The 23,768-nt window shown below is 42.8% G+C and overlaps 1 protein-coding gene across 1 annotated transcript in view; it reads right to left on the bottom strand.

The window, feature by feature from the left end:
* KIF5C (kinesin family member 5C) overlaps positions 1-23,768 on the bottom strand; it is a 146,826-nt gene that overhangs the window by 74,854 nt on the left and 48,204 nt on the right. Inside the window, exons 3-8 of the mRNA XM_046657649.1 lie at positions 18,445-18,518; positions 11,300-11,404; positions 7,248-7,296; positions 6,921-6,976; positions 6,148-6,235; positions 1,284-1,408 (exon numbers count right to left, since the gene is read on the bottom strand). Of these exons, the coding sequence (XP_046513605.1) occupies positions 1,284-1,408; positions 6,148-6,235; positions 6,921-6,976; positions 7,248-7,296; positions 11,300-11,404; positions 18,445-18,518 (497 nt within the window). The remainder of the gene's footprint in view (positions 1-1,283; positions 1,409-6,147; positions 6,236-6,920; positions 6,977-7,247; positions 7,297-11,299; positions 11,405-18,444; positions 18,519-23,768) is intronic.

Below are 23,768 nucleotides of genomic sequence, written 5' to 3'. Positions count from 1 at the left end.
TGCTTTTAGGCCCTAAATACTTATCTCTGTGCTCTAAAAGGAAAGAGGGCAGCTCGGGAAGAGCAATGTGGCCCCTGGGCTTTTTGTCAGGATCCACACAGTTGGTGTGGCCACAAAGCAGATCCTGGCTGCTAATGGTCAGTCTAGAACAAAGCAATGCTTCTCATATTACTGTTCTGGTGGGTGTCTGTTTAATCAAAGTTATAAGCCTTTATCAGTAAAATTTCAGATTCCCAACCAGGAATATCCAAATGATTTTCTGCTCACAGCTTTACAAGCACATAAAGGAGGACAATCCAGGTAGCCATTACTTACACAGATGTCAGTGGCCATAACTTGATGTACGGCGATTCAGTGGTGGGGTGCATGCAGTAAGTGGGGATCAATGACACAGTTTGGGAGACTGACCGAACTTCTAAGCTAGCCCTGATGGGGACAGTCAGCACAATGTCAGCGATGATGGCAGACCCATGGTGTTATGCACATGGACTTGCTCTGTGATGTCACCCCAGGCGAGCAGTGCCCTCAGCCAGCGTGTGGCAGCAGGAGCCTCTAGTCGTGCCACAGAAGTGAGGCTGGCAGGGGGCAGGTGAGAGGTTCTGGGAAGTCTATTTGATCTGGAGTATGGCCTCAGCCAGCTCCTGGGAGGGCATGGCACAGAGTACACATGCTAAAAGAGAGCCCTGAAAAAACCAGGGACAGATCAGGGCTTTTGGCTAAAAACCTGGCTACAGGCCTCATAGCCTGAAGGACATGAGGCCACCCACGTGAGACCCTGTCAGTTCATGCCTATTGCAGAGGGAAGCAGGGAATGCAGAGAGAGCCCTAGGTTCCAGATCTTCTATCAGCAAAACAAACCTGCAGAGGCAGAACAGCCACATTCCAATGGCAAAGCCCTCTCCTGGCCTATTTGAGTCTGGGGATCTTTCAACAACACGGGGATCTTTCCTTTCCTCAGAAGTTCATGCCCTCCTGCATTTGTGCAGCTGCCTTTGCCAGGCTAAGTTCACACCAACACTTGCCTAATGTCATCATCAGAGCCTATCAGGCATTAATCAGAGTTAGCATTCAAAGCACCTCCTGTGACGCGAATAGGGGACTTCAGGACCGGAAAAGAAAGAGCCAGGAAGAGAAGGTTAAATTTAATAACATCTTGGCACAACATCAGAAATTTTAAAAGCTCTTTAAAACCAGGGAATAGGAAGGCATAAAAATTATACCATTGCACACTGAAGCAAATAACAGGGGAAAATTATAGATAATACAAATAAAGAACCAATTACCTTTTCACTCCCAGCCAAATCAACTAGATAAAGCTTCCCACTGAGTTTTTTTTCAGTCTCTACATTCTCTTGTTTAATATTAATCAGGAAGATACTGTGACTTCTAGAGCTGTGTTCATTCATGTCTGAAAAGGAAAATAGTTTACTGCTCTGCAAAGACACATAAATTTAGGTAGCAAGTCTCTCACCCGAAAAGCACAACAAATCACACCTAATAGCTCCATTTCTTTTTTTAAGTCCAGCCAATTTAAAAATTTATCTGAGACCACTGTTTCTTCTTAAAAACAATGCTCATTCTAGAAATGAAAGATTTAAGGGGCTGGCCCCATGGCCGAGTGGTTAAGTTCGCGCACTCTGCTGCAGGCGGCCCAGTGTTTCGTTGGTTCGAATCCTGGGCGCGGACATGGCACTGCTCATCAAACCATGCTGAGGCAGCGTCCCACATGCCACAACTAGAAGGACCCACAAAGAAGAATATACAACTATGTACCGGGGGGCTTTGGGGAGAAAAAGGAAAAAAATAAAATCTTTAAAAAAGAAAAAAAAGAAATGAAAGATTTAAAATGTCTTCAAGTGGAGAAGAAATTAATCTACAAATCTTAGTCAACAGTATAAGATAACAGATTCTTAGCTCTGCCTGAAGCCCCCATCCTCCAACATCCTACTTCAGCCCCACTCTCTCCTTGAAGAGCTCACAGCTTCCTCCCCTGCCTCACTTTAAGTCCCTCAGCCTTTATTATTGTGATTAGGATGTATTCCATCTTCTTCATGTGGGTAAGCCTTGCCTTATCAGTAATATCATAAGCTTTCTTAAGGAAGGATTACGACTTTCTTAAGGAAGGATTAAAACACACACTTCTTCTAGAACCCATGCTAGGTGCATAGAAGGTCTCAAAGATTAAATATGTTCATTAGGCCCGAGTACTGGAAATAAAAATCTTTCTGGACGCTGGTCTTTGTTCCCTAGGCAGACAGAGACTCCAGTGACTCTTATTCAACCCCCACTGGCAATCATTTCTTAAAACCATTTTACCAGATTATATGGAAAAGACCCTAAAGATTCCATAAAAAATATATGAGAACTAATAAACTCAGTAAAGTTGCAGAATACAAAAGCAATACACATACGTCAGTTGCATTTCTATATACTAATAATGAATAATCGAAAAGGAAATTAAGAAAACAATTCCATTTAAAGTAGTAACAAAAAGAATAAGATACTTAGGAATAAACTTAACCAAGGAAGCAAAAGACTTGAACATTGAAAACTACAAAATGTTGCTAAAAGCAATTAAAAGAGACACAGATAAACAGAAAGACATTCTTTGCTCATGGATTGGAAGACAATGTTGTTAAGATGGTAATACTACCAAAAGCAATCTACAGACTCAATGCAATCTTTTTTAAAATCCTAATGACATTTTTTGCAGAAATAGAAAAGCTCATCCTAAAATTCAAATGGAATCTCAAGAGACCCCAAACAGCCAAAACAATCTTGAAAAAGAACAAAGTTGGAGGTGTCACACTTACTGATTTCAAAACTTACTACAAATCGATGGTAATCAAAACAATGTGGTATTGGCATAAAGGCAGACACACAGACGAATGGAATACAACAGAGAGCCCAGAATTAAACCTTCACATAATATCGTCAAATAATTTCAACAAGAATGTCAAGAATGTTCAATGGAGAAAGGACAGTATCTTCACCAAATAGAAAACTGGATATTCACATGCAAAAAAATGTAGTTGGACTCTTACTTTAAGCCATATACAAAAACGAACTCAAAAAGGATCACAATCTAAATGTAAAGGCTAAAACTATAAAACCTTAGAAGAAAACACAGACGAAAAACTTTATGACACTGCATTTGGCAATGATTTCTTGAATATGGTATCAAAAACACAAGCAACAAAAGAAAAAATAGATAACCTGGACTTCATCAAAATTAAAAACTCTTGTGCATGAAAGGACACTATCAACAGAGTGAAAAGGCAGTCCACAGAACAAGAGAAAATATCTGCAAAGCAATCCCCTGATAAGGGATTGAGATCCAGAACATATAAAGAACTCCAACAAATCAACAACAACAGAAAAATAAACAACTCAATTGAAAAATGGGCTAAGGGGGCCGGACCCGTGGCCTAGTGGTTAAGTTCACTGTGCTCCACTTTGGCGGCCTGGGTTTGGTTCCTGGGTGCAGACCTACACCACTTGTCAGCAGCCATGCTGAGGCAGCAACTCATACAAAATACAGGAAGATTGGCACAGATGTTAGCTCAGGGTGAATCTTCCTCAAGCAAAAAGGGTAAGATTGGCAACAGATGTTAGCTCAGGACGAATCTTCCTCAGCAAAAAAATAAAGGGCAAAGGACTTGAAGACATTTCTCCAAAGAAGATGGATAAATGGCCAACAAGCACATGAAAAGAGCCACAACATCACTAATCCTAGGGAAATGCAAATCAAAACCACAGTGAGATGCCACTTCATACCCAGTATGATGGCTATTTAAAAAAAAAAAAAAAAAAAACGGAAGTAAGAAGTGTTGGCAAGGATGTGGAGAAATTGAAACCCTTGGACACTGTTGGTGAGAATGTAAAATGGTGCAGCTGCTATGGAGAATAGTATGGTAGTTCCCTAAAAAATTAAAAGTAGAATTACCATATGATCCAACAATTCCACTTCTGGGTATATACCCAAAAGAACTGACAGCAAGAACTTGAACAGATATTTATACCTTCATGTTCATAGCAGCATTATTCACGATAGCCAGAAGGCGGAAGCAGCATAAGTACCTATATGTCTATGTATGGATGAATGGATAAACAAAATATGGTATATACATACAATGGAATATTATTTAGTCATAAAAAAGGAGGAAATTCCAACACATGCTGCAACATAGATGAACATTGAAGATATTATGCTAAGTGACATAAGTCAGTCACAAAAAGACTTGTATTGTTCCACTTATATGAGGTACCCAGAGTTGTCAAATTCATTGAGACAGAAAGTAGGATGGTGGTTGCCAGTGGCTGGGAGGAGGGAGTCTGGGGAGTTATTGTTCAACGGGCAGGGAGTTTCACTTTGGGATGATTAAAAAATTCTGGAAAGAGATAGTGGTGATGGTTGCGCAACACTGTGAATGTACTTAATGCCACTGAATTGCAGCTTTAAAAGTGGTTAAAATGGTAAATTTTGTTATGCATATTTTACCACAATAATTTTAAAAACCTCTTTACCAGAATGATAAGAAAAACAGTAATGTTCTGGACCAAGAGTTCTGAAGCAAAGGGCCAAGATGGATTGTCAGGTATGCCATGAATAATTCATGACTAACAAGAGCTTAAGAAACTCAGTAAAGAACTTCTTTATAAATGAGAGATAATAGTATCTATTACTCTAAGCATATCAGTCTTACATTCTTTCAAGTAAGTGCGTAAGCAGAAGAGAAAGAAGTGGAGTTTAACCTACACCGTACACAAGTCTAGGCTCACCTATGAAATTTGCCACAGATACAAATATCATCTGATATATTTGTTGGGGTAAAGAAAGAGTTGAGAATTACAGTTCTGGATCACAGACTCATAGAACCTTGGGTGGAAGAGACTTCAAGAGACTAGACTCGTCAACCAACCAATGCTTAACTCTTCTACATCATACAGGGACCTCACTACCTCTCTGGGTAGCAGGCTTCAGTTGGGGCAGCTGTCAGGAATAAAGAGTTCTCGTATGAGGTCAAAATCTGCCTCCCTGAGGCGTCAACAATCCTGAATGGTCTACCCATCCAGATCAAACAAAGCAAGAAGACTTTCTTTTGTAATGTCAGCACCTTGAACATGTTAAGAAATATTGTATTGACCTCATGTCCTCCCCAGATTTTTTCCTCTCTTCCAAGCTAGGAATCCCTAGTTCTTTCAGCTGCTCTTCGTATGAACTCACTCTCATTTGTCCATATCCTTCTGAATAAGACAGCAGCCCCCATCTTTTCATGGAACCTCTGCGGCTCTAATACCATACGACCTGCTTCCCGGTGACAGGTGCACATGCCGAGGAAGGAACTGCAAGGTAAGCAAGCTGATCTGGATGCATTTGTTATTAATACAGCATCAGAAAGTTTTCAATAACTCTCTCAGCTCTACTTTCTGAGTTCCTCCCTGCTTTTCTTTCCCTTTTTCACAGAAGGCAGAAATCCACCGCGGATTCTTTCCATGTGTATGACTGGCATACAGAATTTGGTTGGTTAGGATTTCTTTTTTTTTGAGGGAGACTAGCCCTGAGCTAACATCTGCTGCCAATCCTCCTCTTTTTGCTGAGGAAGACTGGTCCTGAGCTAACATCCGTGCCCATCTTCCTCTACTTTATATATGGGATGCCTGCCACAGCATGGCTTGCCAAGTGGTGCCATGTCCGCACCCAGCACCCGAACCGGCGAATCCCAGGCCACCAAAGCAGAACATGCACACTTAACTGCTGTGCCACCAGGCCGGCCCTGGATTTCTTTTTTTTAAACCTGAACAATAACATGGTTAAAATAAACAAACTTAGAAGCTTACTTTTTTCCCCTTTAGTTGGTTGGTTGGTTGTACTCCTAGTGTTCAGGCTTAGGCTGTTACTGTTGAGGCTCCAGTGAGTCTCACCCAATATTTCCGAGAGTTTCCTAGACAGCAGTAGGCGCTGTTTCCCACGACCTGCCTAGACATACTCGTACTGCACACACTCTTGTGTTTGTGTCCGAACCACTGCTTTCCAACTGCCTTCCCAAGCATTATTTCATTTGGAGCTCATACCCACCCCTCCTGGTGGGTAGGCAGACACTCGCACCCTAAGTTAGAGGGGAGGAAACACCACACCACGCTTACTTGTTACAGCCACATGTCGGTTTGCTTTGCCTTCATCTATCACATCCATGACTTCCTCTGGGCTTGACACAAACCGCTCGGTGCACCCCTGGAAGAGAGTCAGTTCAGGTTCACCACTAAAAAATCGAAAGGCAGCAATATTTCAAAACAGCTAAACTTTTTCCCGTTTCTCTTCTAGAGGTGCCGATCAAGAGAAAGGCTGCAATGTTGATCCAATAACTTTTCCTCCTTGCCTAGGGCTTGAATTATACATTAAAAAGAAGTTGGAGCAAACCCTAGGAAACCCACAAGTAAACCATAAGAGAAATGCTGGATTTTCCTAGATTTTGAAGTACATATTCATGCTCAACAGCAGCGGAGACAGAAAACCAATGACAGAAAAATGGAGGAAATTTTGCTTTGCCTTCCATTCTACCCACCAACTGAAATCAGACATTTTGAGTTTCTAGACATAATGCCATGATAGGCTTCCCCTAACTACAAAGTATAAATGATTGTACTCAACACTAAAGCCTCTTTAAATGTGAATAATAAATATTTGTTCATAACTCCAATTCTTACCTCATGTGACTAGACATCTGTGATACATTTACATAGAGAAATGTGATTGAAGAAATTAAATGTCTATTTTTTAACCAGCTGAATATTAAATATAAGGAACATGATTAAATATATGCACTTTAAAGGTAATATTTTGGGTATCTTATGTAATACTTATGATGACAGTGACTGGAGAGAAATCAGTTGCATCATCGGTCAAGTTTTCCTCATACCTTTACGTATGGGACTCTGTTTTTATCTTCATGAACAGCCAAGTTTGTCTTGGATACTATAGAGATAATAATGACAACATGCAAAGAAGAAAAGTTAAAGATCTTGTATTGGAAGAAAAATAGAAATTGTTACAGAAGATAGGCAAATCTAATCTCCTTGCAATGTGCAAGTTTAAACCTTGGCTGAGAATAAGCAGATACCATGAAGACAAAAGAACACCTCTATAAATTTTCATTAATTCCTTAAGCAGAAGTGCTGTAAATCACTTCAACCTCCCTGGACTTTAGTTACAGAACACATAAAGGACAAGCATTCGGGTTACTTACCATCGAGTAAGTCCCTGATTTTGTCCAAGTAGATCTCAAAATAGGAAACCTGGTTAGAAACAAATTGAGTTTGAAACAGAAATGCCACACTGTATTTCAAAAATGTCATCATTAGAACTTATAAAAGCTTTTGTCATGCACGGCTGAGAGGAGTAAGAAGACGGGCTGCAAAGGGAAGATTCGGAGTCTGAAAGTGCAGAGCTCAGCCAACTCTCCTGTATTCTCCTGCTTCGTCAGCTTGCTCTATGAGTCCCTGTTCAGTGTGGGCCATTCTCCGTCCCCACACATCGCAGGTCCCCATGGTCTTGATTCAGGTGTTACTTCTATTGTATGCTAGACAGCCACTTACAAGAAGACTCTAGCATTTATCTTAGATGAGCACCAAGCAAACTTTTAGGAATGACAACAGCTGGAATAGAAAATGTTCCTTGCAAGTAAGTGTCAAAAATCAGTAGGCCTCACCTTCTGCATGATGTTGACAGCCTCATCAGAGCAGGCCCGGACATTCGCAGGAAGGAAGTAGGGAGGGGGATAAGGGCAGTCTGCACGGAACTACAAGAGCTCAAGGGTAACAGGGAGAGAACTGCTAATGGTGGCCAGCTTTGGGGAGCCCATGAAAGATTTGAACAAAATGTGACTTAATGAAAGACAGATTAGACTGTGAGAGGGAAAGGAATGCTTCCAATTAATTATTCAAACCTCAGCACCCGCACCACCTGCATCAGCACCACCGACAGTGTTCGTGTAAATTGCAGAGCCACGAACCCCACTGCTGTCCTGAATCAGAATCTCCGAGAACAGGACCTAGCAACCTGCTTCTAAACTTCCTGAGCGATTCTTACACCAGCTGATATCTGAGAACAAACAAACCAGATACGTGATCTTGGGGACTTAACTGGCATGTAACCAAGACCCTAGGCCTCCATTTTCCCATCTGTCAAAAGAAGCCACTGAACTTCAGGATGTCAAAAATTCCCCTTAGAATTTTGCACTCTATCTATACCTGCCTTCTGCCTCCCAGATAACTTTTCTTTCCCTCAAGTTCATGGGTTTTTCTGAAATCTAAACAAAGGAATGGACAAAAATTTGTAAAAATAAAATTTAAAAAAGTTATAAAGTTGGGATGTGACTCCACAGATGAAACCTCGCCCCCACATCCCAGCTCTGGACCAGTCCTGCCTCCAGTTGGGGGAAGTGAAGACTCCCTAATGTGGCACTAGTCCTAACCCAACACAGCCCTGGCTTATCATCTTTTGTCTGTGTCTCAGCCTGGAACCTCGTGACTTCCCAGTTTCTTTGAGATCTGGGGTCCTGGCTTCAAACCCTGGAATCTATAGCTGAGCATCCTCTCCAAGTTGCCTGTCTTCCTAACAATCTGGGCCTGCTTGAATGTCTGTCAAACTCCCCCTGTCACTGAGCCTCGTCTGTTGTAGTCACACCTACCTGACCTTTGAAAGACCCACTGCTCCTGAAACCTCTGTGGCTGGAATCCTAGACATCTCCAACCCTAGACATCTCTAACCCAGCCCTCCCTGCAGCCAACTCAACCCTGGTTCCAACCCACTCTACGCATTTCAAAATTGTCTGGTTTTCATGAAGACTTTTCTGTTATCTTTGAGATCATAAACATGTGTCCTATTTCCATTTGTTACAAAGAAAATTAATTACATCTAAAAAGCAGTCATGAATTACATATTAGCAAACCTGGCAATCAGAATTCTGTTCCAATTTAAGATGAATAGAAAGAGAATTCTGATTTATTAATTTCCTTTTACTATGGCAGATACTGACTTCTTTTTGAGGGGGTTTGGTTTCGTTATTTCTGTCACTTCAAATATTTTGTAAGACCAGGTATAAGAAAAATAAATACGCATTATTTGGAATTAAGAAATAGCGTATTCAGAAATAGTGTTTAAAACCTCTGTGGGACTCACTTTAAGGAACAGATTTTCAGTACTGCCTTAATCAGGCCTTTTTTTCATCTTTAAGCCCGTCACTATTCAATCCAAAATATGAAGTAGTCAACAGCTAACTAGCTCACTTACGATTACTATTTATGAAATAAGTGAGCATAACTACAAATGCAGAACAGGAACCTAGACTGCCAAATTCAGCCCTAGAGACTCCAGTGTTCTTCCTCCCCATCTCTCCCTTCATGCTGGGGCTGTTTTTATTTTAAGAAGATTCTAATACAAGACCCTATTTTGAGGGCAGTAATTGGTTTAACATTTTACTCCAGGATTATCCCATAAGAACTCTACAGTAGTTTAAGGTATTTAAATGCAAACAGCCTTAAAGTTGCACTAAGCTCCTAAATCTTGATCCCATCAAAGCAATAAGCTTCTGTATCCTTGATAGAAAGAACCCTGCAAGGTAGAGGACCTGGCTTTAGCCAACAAAGGGAGTTGTAAGGGCAAAGATTTGCCAGATCTAATTTATAACTGAGCAAACAATTATTGCCTTGTTTTTATATAATTTAGGAAAGGTACAGAGCAGAAGTAAGTAAGAGTGGAAGTTTAATGTAATGGAAAATGTACTGCAGGGGGGGTTGGTCAGATCAAGAGTCTAATCTCAACTCTGTCAATAACCTGAGACATAACTTCATCGACATCTAGTTCTATGCCTTTAACCTCAGTTTCTTCATCTCTAAAATGATGGTCCCAGTGCACTAAGATCCCGGCCTTCAAGGATGATCAGCCTCCTCTTGGCTGGTCTGCTCAGCTGCAAGTCTTCTTAGATCTGCCCCTTTTTCCTCCTCACACCGTCAAGCCCACTGTGATGGGGACCCAGCCAGCCACGTGCATCCTGGACACAGCTAATCAGAGCTGGGGGATCACCTACTGCAGGTCGGGCCAATGAGCCCCTTCCCTTGGGAATTAGGAACTGAAAATAAGGGAATGTGGAGCAGGAGCTGCCATGTTGCCCTCTTCCCCATTAAAAAATAACAAAGATAGTCTGGAACAAGAGAAAGAAATACAGCAAGAGAGCAGAAATGCAGGGTCTATAAAGAGAATGGAGTTCTTTTAGTGGTGAGGAAAATGTTCCGGAATTAGATAGTGATCATGGTTGTATAATTTTGGAAATATACTAAAAAACATCAGATTGTACACTTTAAAAGGGTGAATTTTATGGTATGTGAATTATATCTCAAATGTTTTTTAAGTTAAAAAAAAAAAGGAAAAGCAGGGCATGGATTTCTTGCTTCTCCAAACCCCCACCCCCACCTCATGCCCGCTATCAGATTCTGTATCTTAAAACAACTTCCTGTATTTGTTTAAACAAGCAGCTTTCAGTCACTTGCAAACAAAGGAGTTCCAGTGAACATACCCCTAATACCAAATGTTATAAATTAACAGCTATAATTAGGAGAGCAGAAAGCTCTCTTTCAATTCAAATTTAAGCCAGAATATAGGTTCTAGTTTAAAAAGGAAACAAGGAGGAGGAAGAGAATTGTTTCCCCAACAATTCTTAGAGTGTGCTGCTCAAATCACTAGTCTGTCCTACTCCAAGGAGGGAAAAATATGTCCACAGTCAAATAAGCCAGGAAATGTAATATACTACATGTCCCCTTTGCAGAACTGCATTACACAATAGCAATTTTAAGCTTGTGATAAATTTAACATTATTCAACAAAATGTTTTCCCAGCTTATTTGGCCACAGAAGCCATTTCCCTGGTGGCCCACCTATTAATAATATTAAAGGACTGTGTTCCATGGAACACACTTTGGGAAATGCTGTCCTAACCCAATTATGAACACAGTCCAGTCATATCCACAGAAATCCAAGGGTAATGGGTAGAATTCAGGCAACTCTCAAGATGATTCCATCCTAAAGAGGGCTTTTACTTTATCTCAATATTTCAAGCATTTGCTTGACAGCTAAGATAGCTAAGTATTGGCCACAGTAATTAAATAATAAATATGGCTCTGCTTACCACAGAAATGTCATCAAAAATAGACAAAATCATCTTTTACATGTACATAACAGGAAAGCTCAGAAACATGATTTTGGGCTGAGTTTCTTCTCTTGGGACTCAATCAATAGGACTTACCTTGATGTGAAACTCCAGGTTTTCATCCATGGAATAGATATGGTCAAAGATATCGTGTGCGATCCTCGGGATGATCCCCATGAGCTGAGGGTCATGGAGCTTCCCCTGGGGAGTGAAGTAACAAACAAAGTGGTCAAAGAGTATCAGGAAACATGTCAGAGAGAGAAGGGACCATACCTGTTTTTCTTAAACAGAACTCCGTGGAGCAGGGAGCACCCATGCATGCACTGTCTGCTCCCTTGGAGATCTATCTGGCATGCCAACAGACCAAAAGTTGGCAAAATAATCAATGTGTTGGGCTATTTACCCAGCATGGGAGAGCTTGTTCTGTCAGGCTCTGAAGCCCCAAAATATTCTCTCTTCCTGCCACTCAGGGCAGCAAATCAGTGTGTATGTGGATGAGTGTGTACGTAGGAAGGACGGAGAGAAGGAGAGCAGAAGACCTGAAAATATATGAGTGACTACGACACTAAATGTGGGTTTTGTTTTTGAATTTCTACCAACTGACCAGAACCTACAAGTCCAAGTTAATCTGCTTTAATGAAATCACCTTGAGAGCTGATAGACATGGTAACATTAATGTCATCATTGCTCAAAAATTTCTAAAAACCATATTCTGAAAATACCTTCAGTATCACTTTACAAACCAATAAAGAAAATCCGTTTTATCAATTTCTTTTTTAAGATCTGTAACGCTCAGCCTGAACTGTTCCAAATAATTTTTGGCTGTTTCTAACACTTAAATCCACTTGTAAGATATTCTCTTATTCCTTTTTTCTCCTTTTTTCCACTTCTATTCATTTTACCTAAGGGGTGGAGAGATAGATGAATTCATCTATTATTTGGACTATTGCTAAATTCATTTTTAAGATCCAGAATTTTCCACCTCTGTAGACTTTCAAAAAGGTATGCCATAGGATCTGAAACCAATTCCTAAAGAATAGTTCTAGAAATATTTAAGGCAACAGCCTTAGCATGGACCTAGATGCGCAACCCCCAGAGAGCTTTCCTTACACCCACACTCAAATGAACAGTTAAATGCTGGTATATGTTAAACAATCCATCAGCGCACAGAGTTTGCAGATCTAAAGTGATCATTGGCTACTGTCTTCCCAGGGAATTTTTCAGACTTTTAGGAAGTTATAAAACTCCAGGAACAAATGGAACTGGAAGAAAAGCATAAAAAAACCCAGTTTGCTCTTTAATCTTCCAGGGATGTCCAACAACCTTTACAATTTTGACCTCATATCCTTGTTCTAAATCTGCCCAACACCCAGAAGATCTGTTTTGTTTTCCTCAATCAAATCCTCATTTTCCTTCAGGGGTTCGCCACAGAGTGCCTTTCTGACAGGTTGACTTTCAAGCCAGCATTTGAATTACCAAAAGCAAGAAGTCATGTTGTGAACCCAGGCACTAACTACAGGCCACAAGGCACTTTTACGTTATGAATCCTCCTTCACACACCTGATTCCTGACCTTCCACGCTATTAAAAGCAAGAAAACAGCTGAGTTCAGATACATCTGGCCTCTGGCAAAGCTCTCTTAACTGGGAAATTGGGTACCCCCCTGGAATGCCCTCGTCTGTTAAGAATCCTAAATCATTTGATGCATTTATATTGTTTTTTAGTTTGACTGTACTCTCCCTAAAAGCAGGTATGGCCAGTGCATTTATATTTCCCCCCACTGCTTATGATACTTAGAACAGTATCTACTGCAAGGAATTATTATAGAATTTAAATTAAACAGTATACATGTGCTTAGTGACAATAAAGGTTAGCCTTATATTATTCAGTTCATAGCAGGTTCTCACTAAGTTTATTTGACCCCAAGAGTCTGAAAACACATTTGTATCCCAGAACCTTAATATATATCTTATGAAACAGCAAATGACTGAGACTGAGAGTCTCAAATGTTGGTAATTTTACTTCTCACAGGCCATCATTAACATGGAACAAATCAAATATGGGACTCCAGGTGCTCTGGACTGTGGCAACTGCTGGCAGAAATGACACCTACAGTGAAAACACAGATCTCCGTCCTGTCAAATGTCATGACACCACTGGGCCAACTGGACTCAGAGTCTGAATGAAGAGGGTCCCCCACCCCCTTCTTCCAGCGCTCTTTAGTAATTCATCATAGTCCTTTAGCTTCTCCTCAGTAGTCCACAGCCAAAGAAGAGTGACTGGTAATCCAAAAATCATTTATAATTGACTCAAATCCGTTTCCCTAGATGCTTTCCCTTTCAACGGATTTATCTTCCAATTGATTCCTGGCTTATACAAGTATTGACATCCTTTGTTTGCCTTCGTCAGAGTAAGAACTAAGGCAGAACCAGAGGTGAGTCCGGGACACTCCCTATTTTGTTTCCCTGAAGCACCCACCCCAAAATCACATGAAAAGGAAACATATATTCATTTAGAGAAGGCATAATAATACCCCCCATCCCACCGTGACAGAAGTGATACCCAAATCTACCACAGGTTCAGGGGCAGGGATCCTTGCTCTAGCTCATAAGCCCCAGAGCGGTGGGCCGGCCCGGTGGCGCAGCAGTTAAGTGTGCACGTTTCGCTTCTCAGCAGCCCAGGGTTCGCCGGTTTGGATCCCAGGTGAGGACATGGCACCACCTGGCCAACGTATAACTTGGCAAACGTATAAAGTAGAGGAAGATGGGCATGGATGTTAGCTCATGGCCAGTCTGCCTCAGCAAAAAGAGGAGGATTGGCAGTAGTTAGCTCAGTGCTAATCTTCCTCCAAAAAGAAAAAGAGTGGTGAGGGCCTTTATGCTCAGTAAACTGGGCACACAATCTGCCTGTGTGAATGTGTGTGTCTGTGTGTGGTGTGGATATGTGTGGTGCTGACTTGTGTGGTGGTCATGTGTGTGGTGTGTGTGTGTGGTATGGATGTGTGTTGTGTGTGTATGCAGTGTGTGGGGGTTTGTGTATATAGTGTGTATGTGTGGTACACGCATGTATGTGGTGTATATTATAGCGTGTGGGTATGAGTGATGTGTGTATGTGGCGGCGGGGGGGTGTTGATGTGTGTGGTGTTGGGGGTATGATGAGGCTGTATGTGGTGTGTGTATATGAGACAGAGAGGTGTTCCATAAAGGTCTTTACTGCTTCTATGTTGATTGGCTTGCAAATGAAATACACATGTACACACACAATAAATAGTGACCCCAGGCAATAAAAGGTAACAAAGAAGCAGAGAGCTACAAATATTCAGAGAGCAGAAAAGTCGCTTCCAGCTGGGCTGATACAGGATGGCTTCCTTGAGAGACAACAAATCTTCAGGGATGAGTGAGACTAATAATGGGCAAAGAGGACGTAGGCAGAGATGAGATGGGAGTAACATCACAAAGGTACAGGAACTGGGGAAGAATAATGCCCATCTAGGGCACAGCGACATTTCGTTGGCTGGAGGATCAGGGACGGACTTTGAGTAGCAAAGGAATGTACTGCTTCATCAAAAAGAAGAAACAGTTTTATACTTCCATCCTGTATAACCTCTTCAAAAATGTTTCCCACTCTGAATGTGGCCTTCTCAGTATGTATGAGAGAAGAAACCAGACCCAGGCCACTGGCCACGGAACAAGTCTCTCTTTGTTCCAGCCCTAGTGGCCTTCTCAACCTCCCAAGCAGGACAGTTTCCTGAAACACTTAAGATAGGAAAGCAGGCAGCCCATCAGCTCACACAAGCCCCAGTGCACTCAGACAGGCTCATTAAAAATCACTTGGCAGGCTCAGCGGTGCAGTGGGGCAGCCTGCACCATCCGACGGCCTCCAGGTGTCCCTTTGGGCAGAGGGAAAAAAACAAGGTGTCTCCATCCATCTAAATCAGTGTGCTGAGGAGGGCCACGAAGCAAGACACGGGGCCGAGAGAAGCCCTTCCCTGTAGCACACACTGAGCAAAGGGCCAGCCCTCTCCTCCCCACACAGTCAGAATCCCCAGCAGCCCTCCTCCAGCCCAGCCCTTTGAGTACCGGCCACACAAGCCTGTGGCCTAGTGCACGACGGCGTCCTGCAAGCCTAGCATACACACTGTCAAGTGTTTCATATTTTTATTGAAAAATCCACCTTAAATGCTCCATCTTGAGAAGCTAATCTTTCCAATTTTATGTAGGTTTATCTGTTTGTTCCCCTCAACAGAAGGTAATGGAATCACCACTGGATGTCAGACCAAAAATGGGGAGATTAAAATGAAAAACAGCTTTAAAATGTGACAGCTCTGTCCATTCAGGGAGCTAACAACCCCTTCCAAAAGCCTTTGAAAGATCACAATGCATAATTCCAGACATGTAAGAGCCTCCTTTCAGATGGCGCAAGCCCTGCAGGATTTGCTAATTTAATTGCATCCATGGATTTCTTGGTCTCCAACAGTCTCTACAACTTTAGCTTGGGGATCCTCCTTTCCTCTGTTTTCTTCTAAAATATCCCCTACCTTTTCTCTAATCTATAAATACTCTACAGAAAGAACCAGATTAAGGGGGGTGGGGGGCTAGGAAAGGACTCACATCCACCCTGACTCCCTCCTGCTGCAGGCATACGTACATGATCTTCAAAACACAATACAGAAAAGCAACTCACGGGAATCAACCTTTAAAAACTGACAAGGATGAAGATGCGACAGAATTTAGGCAAGTGTGGAGTGACCTGCACAGAATCCAGTTCCCTTCAGGTCCCCATGAGTGCTCTCTGGGACCGCCGCACTGCAATGGGCATTGCAGGGTTCACCCATGAGACAAGGAGGACTGCAGATGCTCTCATTTAATGAAATGTCTCCAATTTTGGTTTTAAAGAGCTGGTGTACCTCTTTGCCATCATCTTACACCTACCTACCCCCCGACCCCAACACAAACACTAACGGAGATTGTACTCTGGAAACAGGTCTCTCCTTTACCAATTTACAATTTAAATTTCTGACATTTAGCAAATACCTTATATTTCCCAAAGATGAATTAATCCCAAAGCTAAAAAGGTCACGCTTGGAAGCATTTCCTAAGATTTTGGAGGATTTTAAATACTGCATTTTTTTTTTGTATTGTATATTGTTGGTAATTTTCTAAAAAAGTAGAGAACGATTCCCTCATGAGAAGCCGTCTCTCTGTCTCTCTGTCTCTCTCCTATGCCTTATGACCTAGGAAGAAGTTTTTGTCCACAGCTACTGGAGTGGAGGGGATTAGGAAATGTATAACCATAGTTTTTCCAGCTCCTAGAAATTTAAGGGTCTGGGACCCAGTAGGAGAGGCAGGCGAGGAGCTGGAACAGGAGCGTGGTGACACACATGCCTGCATTTCCAAGGTGTTGTGCCGCAGGACGTGAAATGCGGAGAAGACAGTCTGATGAGGCTCAGGCATCAGGGAACAGTACCGCTCGGTCTGGAAGAGGTGGCAAATAACCCCCTCACTTTCTTTAATCTGTGCAGTCTCTGAACCACTTTGTCTCCAGCAAAATGGGTGAGGGCGAGTCAACACAAGAGAAACGAGAGCCCCCCCACCTGAGTCATACCCCACACCTGAAATCAGGCGAGCAGAACATCAGAGCTCTGAGGATTTTAGCCTTGTGCCTTTGAAATCTCCTCTTCAATAGGAATGATTCATAAGCTAAACCGATCCTGCAGCAGCCGTCTCCGTGACATTCCCAGGAGGATACCGTAAATGAAAAACCCAAGCTTGAAGGATTAAGGGTTCATCTTACTGCTGCTTGTAAGCTGAATTCCCCAAACTTCCTCTGTGCAGTTTCTTGTAATAACCCCTCCTCCACCTCTCCTTACCTGTCAGGCGGGCCCAGCCTTTAGAAGAATTATCTGGCCCCAAAGGCCTTATAGGAGTCCATGGTAAAAAGGAGGAAAAGAAGAGGTCAAGGGGCCAATTTTGTCTGCAGACGTGGCTTGTCTGGAAGACAGCCTGGAGCCACAGAGCTCCACAGCCAAGACTCTGAGCCGGGGTCACACCCTGAAGTGCCCGCAGGGGCCAGGTATGTAAGTGAATGAGGAAGGATGCAGAATATAAATTCATATTGGCTCCCGGTGAGCACAGAGTGGACCAAGGTAGACTGGAGAGCCAACCCCCTACACGTGGGGCAGCCAGGGCCACCACACCAGTATCATTTTAACAAATATTTTATTGAGCCCCTCCTAGACGACAGCTGCTCTTCCACACACCAGAAATGTGAACAAGACAATGAAGATCCCTGCTCTAGCAAAGCGCACACTTTATATCATGGCGAAATTTCACCCAGTGTTTCTAGATCTTCAGAATTTTCAACCAAAGTTGGAAACTTAGAATTGTGTGAAATCATTCCCTTTTTAAACACTGCCTGCAATTTTTTACAAAACCACTGTGCAGGCCAAATAGAAAGATGCCTGTGGGCTGAATTTGGTCCACAAGCCAACTTCTTTCAATCTCTGACCTATAGTTATTTATTTATTCTGAAGAGACTCGCTCCCCTGAGGCCCTCCTTAGGATAAATGATTTTCTCAACAGACTTTCTCAGTTAGACTGGGGCTGCAGTCCACAAAAACATTCACACCGTCTCCTTTTCTTGTTTTTTTTAACGCAAAACAGATTTATTTGTATGCACAACAATGATTAAGATAATAGATGATCCTAGTGTTTAGCTTATTAATGATTATTTTTTAATAAAATTTATTATTACTATTTTTTTTTTTTGAGGAAGATTAGCCCTGAGCTAGTATCTGCTGCCAATCCTCCTCTTTTTGCTGAGGAAAAGTGGCCCTGAGCTAACATCCGTGCCCATCTTCCTCTACTTTATATGTGGGACGCCTACCACTGCATGGCTTGCCAAGCGGTGCCATGTCCACACCCAGGATCCGAACCAGTGAACCCTGGGCGCTGAAGTGGAACATGTGCGCCTAACTGCTGTACCACCGGGCTGGTCCCATATTATTACTATTTTGACAGAGCCATCAACAAAGGGTTTTTTAAAATACTGAACTCCTGAGATTTTATTACTCACTGCTATTTTAAAACTCCTCAAAGACACAATAAATTGGCCAAACATAACCATCCCCTTAACCATCTCTATTGCCTAGGAAAAAAGCCACGTGTCCCTTGAGTCTAGCTGGAAGCACCAGTTCTGTTCAGCCATTACAGAGACTGACATCCTAGCACACCGCAATCTTACCTCCATGGTGTGTGTTTTTCCTGATGAAGTCTGTCCATACGCAAAAATCGTCCCATTATAACCTTCAAGGACATCTGCAAGCCAGAAAAACAAAATTAAATTAACTCATTACTTTGATCATATGCTAGTGTTGGTTGCATATTTTAAAATTACATTTTCCAAATGGCCCATCTCATTTTTCACACAAATGAGATATTTCGACTCCATTTGCATTTTAAGTAGAATTGTGAGATAAAAGCAGAAATGAGGGCCTCCACTGCTCCACAAATAGAAAGAAATGGATTCACATTCCCACAGAATATTAATGAAGAAACAAGGCACACACACTTTTTCCCAGTAACATCAAAATTAAGACAGACATTGAGGAGTACACTTTCTTTTTAGTAGAAAGCACTTGAGTTTTCTTCTCTAAGTTGATCTCTTGAGATCAGTTGTGGGGGGAATAAACAGTATCATGCCCTGGGTCTCTGGAGTAAGGTGTAGAATAGAATTTCTTTCCTGAAGATCTGATTTGGGTCGGTTTAAACCCTGGCCCAGGTGAGCTCCTTGGGGAAGTTTCTCACGAAGGCTACAGCAGAGCCCCTTCAGAACAGAGGCAGCCCAGAGCCAGGGGCGGACAGGGCCCCACTGTGTAAACTGAGCCACACAGTGACAAGCCAATTAGCCCGGAAACCTCCAGAGCCTGGACTTAAAGTTAATGCCTCTGTTTTTTCAGTGACTGTGCTAGCAAGCCGGCCTGGGCCCATCAGCGTCAGGAATTTCTTTTAATTACACAATGGGCACACTGTGCAAACCCCCACACACTGCAGGCCGGCTTCCATTTCACACAGCAACAAGGGGAGGCTCGTGAACGGAGGCTGCTCTGCACAGAAGATTAGCTGTGGGAATTCTTTCAAAGCAGCAGAGGTGATTAAAACATATTTAGTGCTCGTTTCCCTCAATCCTCCTTCATCCACATAAACATCACTGAAAGGAGAATGATGCATAATTAATATCCTTGACCCACCATTTCTGCATAAGGGGAGGGAGTCTTCATTTCTGAAAGGACCATGGGGGCAAGGAGAGGAGGCCCATACTGAGGTGTCCTCTTCAGGGCTATGTACGAAAAAACCAAGCCAGGCAGTTAGCTCCACCTATTTCAGGCCCTGATTAGGTTTATTTGTCTGATTTTTTTGGTCTCTAAATTTTCCGATGCTGGTTAGTTTCAGTTATTTTTGTTAGGTTTTCTAAAAAATACTTAATATACATTTTACTGATCTGAGGTTATTGGACTGTGAACTGGGATCAGAAAAGAAATCAGGATTTTCCTTTAGGAAGCTAAAAGAAGAAAAATTAAGTGGCAGGATTTTTTTTTTTAATCCTAGCAGCCCTCAGGCATTTGCGTCAAGCTATATTGAGAGAATGTTCACACGTATCAGACTTCTGGTAATGGTTTCCCTGGTAACAGGGGAAGCAAATTTGAAGACCACGATGTAAGGGCTGGAGGTTCAAGCTTCAATTTTCACGAAAATGCCAACTTGCTCCGAGAAAAGATTCCTCGGGCCTGAAAACGGCGGCCAGAGTAGAGAGCCTCTACATGCCCACGAATGTGACGTGCTTTAGAGGGACTCAAGAAAAAGGTTCCCACCCTTCAATTGTACTTTTAAATTTCTATATTCACGGCACAAACAACTCCAGACGATTGGAATGCCGGCCACACTCACAGCATTAAAGCTTCTATGTATTAGAAATTAAACATCTCCCCCCAAACTGAAAGGGCTTCTGGATCTTACGGCCCTGCATGGAAAGCACAATGGGACCCATCAGCCCAGGCATTAGAACAGGGGTAAGGAGGCCAAGGCCAAGGGTCCAGCCCCCTCTGCCCCTTGTAATGGGCCGCTGGCCACCCTACAAGTGCACACGCAAGTATGGTGGCTCTGAGCAACCTGCCACACCCTAATAGACACTCAGCTCAGAGCCAGAGCCCTGCTGACAGGAGAAAAACCCATGCGAGCTTCTTCCCCTGCCAGGAAGCAACGGGGCTGGGGCATCTGAATTAGCCCCCACCTAGATGCCCCAGACCCTTGACTCCCTTGAGTCCACCCCTCTGAATCCACCCTTACTTTTCCTAAGAAAAAGAGAACATATAACACTCCATTAGAAGAAGCTCTACTTGGCCTTTCAAGTATTTAAAATGATGCCACAATTGGGGCTGGCCCGGTGGCCGGGTGGTTAAGTTCACGCGCTCCACTGCAGGCGGCCCAGTGTTTCATTGGCTCGCGTCCTGGGCACGGACATGGCACTGCTCTTCAAACCACGCTGAGGCGGCGTCCCACATGCCACAACTAGAAGGACCCACAACTAAGAAGATACAACTATGTACCGGGGGCCTTTGGGGAGAGAAAGGAAAAAATAAAATGTTTAAAAAAATAAATAAATAATAAATAAAGAAATAAAATGATGCCACAATTAAATCATTGTTGGAGAACCTATCTCTAGTGTTCAAGGTTGAAAGGAGCTGATGTCGCCCTGTTATCAACTCAATTCTCAATTAGAAGGTAATTTAAAAAAAAAGAAAAAGCTCTTTGAACCCTGCATTCTCTATTTTCTTCCAAACTCTGGGTTTTGGGGGTTTTGTTTGTTTCTTTGTTTAGGTTACATTTGATTATCAGTGGAGAGGAGAGGCAGGGAGGGGAAGTGCAGCACAAACAGTGCATTTTGGGGTTGGACGGCTGAGATGACAGGAGATGGAGGAGGCCTGAGAACCCGCCAAGGAAGGACAGACGAGAGAACAAGCCTGTGCTCAGCACCACGCTGAGCCAGACAACCACCCCCACCCCGACTCTAACAGAAACAGCTCACAAAAAGGCACTTTCATCACACTGAATGACAGTTCCTGGGCCTGGAGAAAGCATTTGTTTCAGAGTCTCTGCTGTAACACAATGATTATTTCTGTACACCAGCCACAGAGCCAGGAACCAGCTTAGCCAGACAGAACCTTTCTTTGTGACGGGGTCTGGCGTGATGTGATCTCAGCTCACACCACACGGCCAGCAGCACCCTACCGACACAGCACACGTCCATCCAGCCGCCACGTAAACCCCAAAGAGAGATTCCAGCGCAGGTGGGAGGAGCCTTCTCAACTCCCAGGAGGAGAGGAGTGGGAGACTTGAAAATACTTTCCGCCTCTTGTTGCAGACTTTAGAAGCCAAGCTTTCCGTTCTAGCTTTTCCTAGTCTAGGTCTTGCTGGAGCAGAAGAGTTAGTTCCATTGCCAGGTAAGAATTTGGAGAGGATGTAATCATACCTACACATCAATGTTCCTGAGGAGGCTTGTTGTGGCCTCCTACCAACTCTCCAGGTGAAATGCTGGCCTGGCAGTGGCACTAGAGTTTCCAGCTACAGAGGCTGACAAGTCATCCTTCCCTGGGAATCCTAAGGCTCTCACCAGTCAACCAAACTACTCCAGTAGGCCATGCCCAGAGAAAATAGAGGTGGTCCTGCTGAACACCTGTGGCCAACCAGAAACCTATGGCCAACCAGCCAGCTTGAAGGGCAGCTGCTCTACCCAAGGGAGGGCTGCCGCATCTTCAGAGTGGAATCACATCTCATTATTGGCAACAGCCAGGGCCACTTGAGGCCCTGGAACCTCAATCTCTATTCTCCCCGCTCTCCTCTTCTCCCACCCCCACTCCTATCCCAGTCTTTTTGCAATGCTTGGTTAATAGTCCATACGGCCTGATAGAAAAGGAACAACCCATAAAATAATTGTTATTAAATGCTCATTATGGGGCCACCAGAAAATTGGGGGCAGGATGGTGTAGAATTCAAGTAAGTCAGAAAACTCAGGCTCAAGTCCCAGCCTCACTAGCCCCTAACTGACCTGGCCGAGTTACTTCACCTCAAATTCCTCTTTAGTAAAATAGGAATAATAATCTATACACCTCATAGAGTTGTTAAGATTTAAAATACAGTGACACATGTAAAGTGCATAGTAGATGCCTGACAGATAACAGTAGCCAAATAACTATATTTCTTCTTAAGAGTCATATATAGTATAATGATAAAATAGATCTGAGGACATCCTAAGCTTAAAACTCTTCAATGGGGCCACATTGCCTGTAGAATAAAGTCCATCAATTTCCATCAAACTCTGATCCAGCCTAAATTTTCAAGACTCATCCAGCAGGCATCCCGTACCACTTTCAGTTGCCCAAACATGCCTTACAACCTGTGTCTTTATGCTTTCGCTATTCCTTCTGCTTGAACAGCCCTGCTATATATATTTTACAGTCCTCAGGACCTAAGCTTTTCAAGAAGCCTTCCTTAATTCTCCACTCCCTCTCTCCATCCACCAAAATCAGTACCAAGCGACTGTCTTCTGTCTTCCCTTAGCATTCTGCACACACCCATCTTAAAGCACATAATGCCCACGTGTATGATAATTATGGATGTGTCTATCTTTTTCCCTATATTCCAAGCCTCTTGCAGACAGTCTTACGTATCTTAGTGACTCTGGTCCCTAGCAGTGCTTACCACATGGTAAACACTTAACATACTTGCAAAAACGAATAAATGAAAGAAACAACCAAATGAATGAAGTTTAAAGAAATTAAATCTGGAAAATAAGAAACCACTTTCTCTAGCACCGGATAGTCTACATCTAGTTAGTTTGGAAGGCAAATGCCCAGAGTGACTTCTGTAGGCTGGGACACAGTTAGTTGTACTTCAACAATAGCACCTGGTAACCATGGTTTTTAATTCCTAGGCATCCACAGGAACTTTCCTATTTACCGTGCTGGCAGTTACAAACCTTATAATCTCTTCCAGAAGAAATGGAGGAGATTCTACATACTCTTTCAGTCAACATTTTGAAAACACACACCAGACAAAGATGAGAGTGTGGGAGATATCAGGACTCTACAATCAAATGTTTGAAATATTTTTTTTAAAAACCCAATGAAACTGAAAGGAATGAAAAAACTGAGAGAGAATAAAGCCATGCAGTTAAAAGGAGTCTTTCTGATCTCAAAAACATTAAGGGTTTAGATAGACTTGAAAGGAAAGCTCCCCAGTCCACCACATTACCATGAATCACGAGAAGTGGAAGACCTTCAGAGTCATCTGATTCAATTCCTGGCCTCTAGAAAAAAAGGCCCCCGCAGCACGACCTCCCATTCTTGATTTAAATACGGCCTGTCATGGCAAGAGAGACCTCAGCTGTACCCGGAAATCTATTCCAAGGAGTTCTTTCTTACACATCTACATTTTCCCTTGCTGATGCAGAAATACCCAGCCACATCCCCTCATGCTGGCTTCAGTGCATATTAAAAAAAGTTAAGTCTT

The sequence above is a fragment of the Equus quagga genome, chromosome 4 (assembly GCF_021613505.1).
Source record: "Equus quagga isolate Etosha38 chromosome 4, UCLA_HA_Equagga_1.0, whole genome shotgun sequence".
Classification (NCBI taxonomy): Eukaryota; Metazoa; Chordata; class Mammalia; order Perissodactyla; family Equidae; genus Equus; species Equus quagga.
Note: the sequence above shows the minus strand (reverse complement) of the source record. Positions and strands in the feature narration are given on the sequence as shown.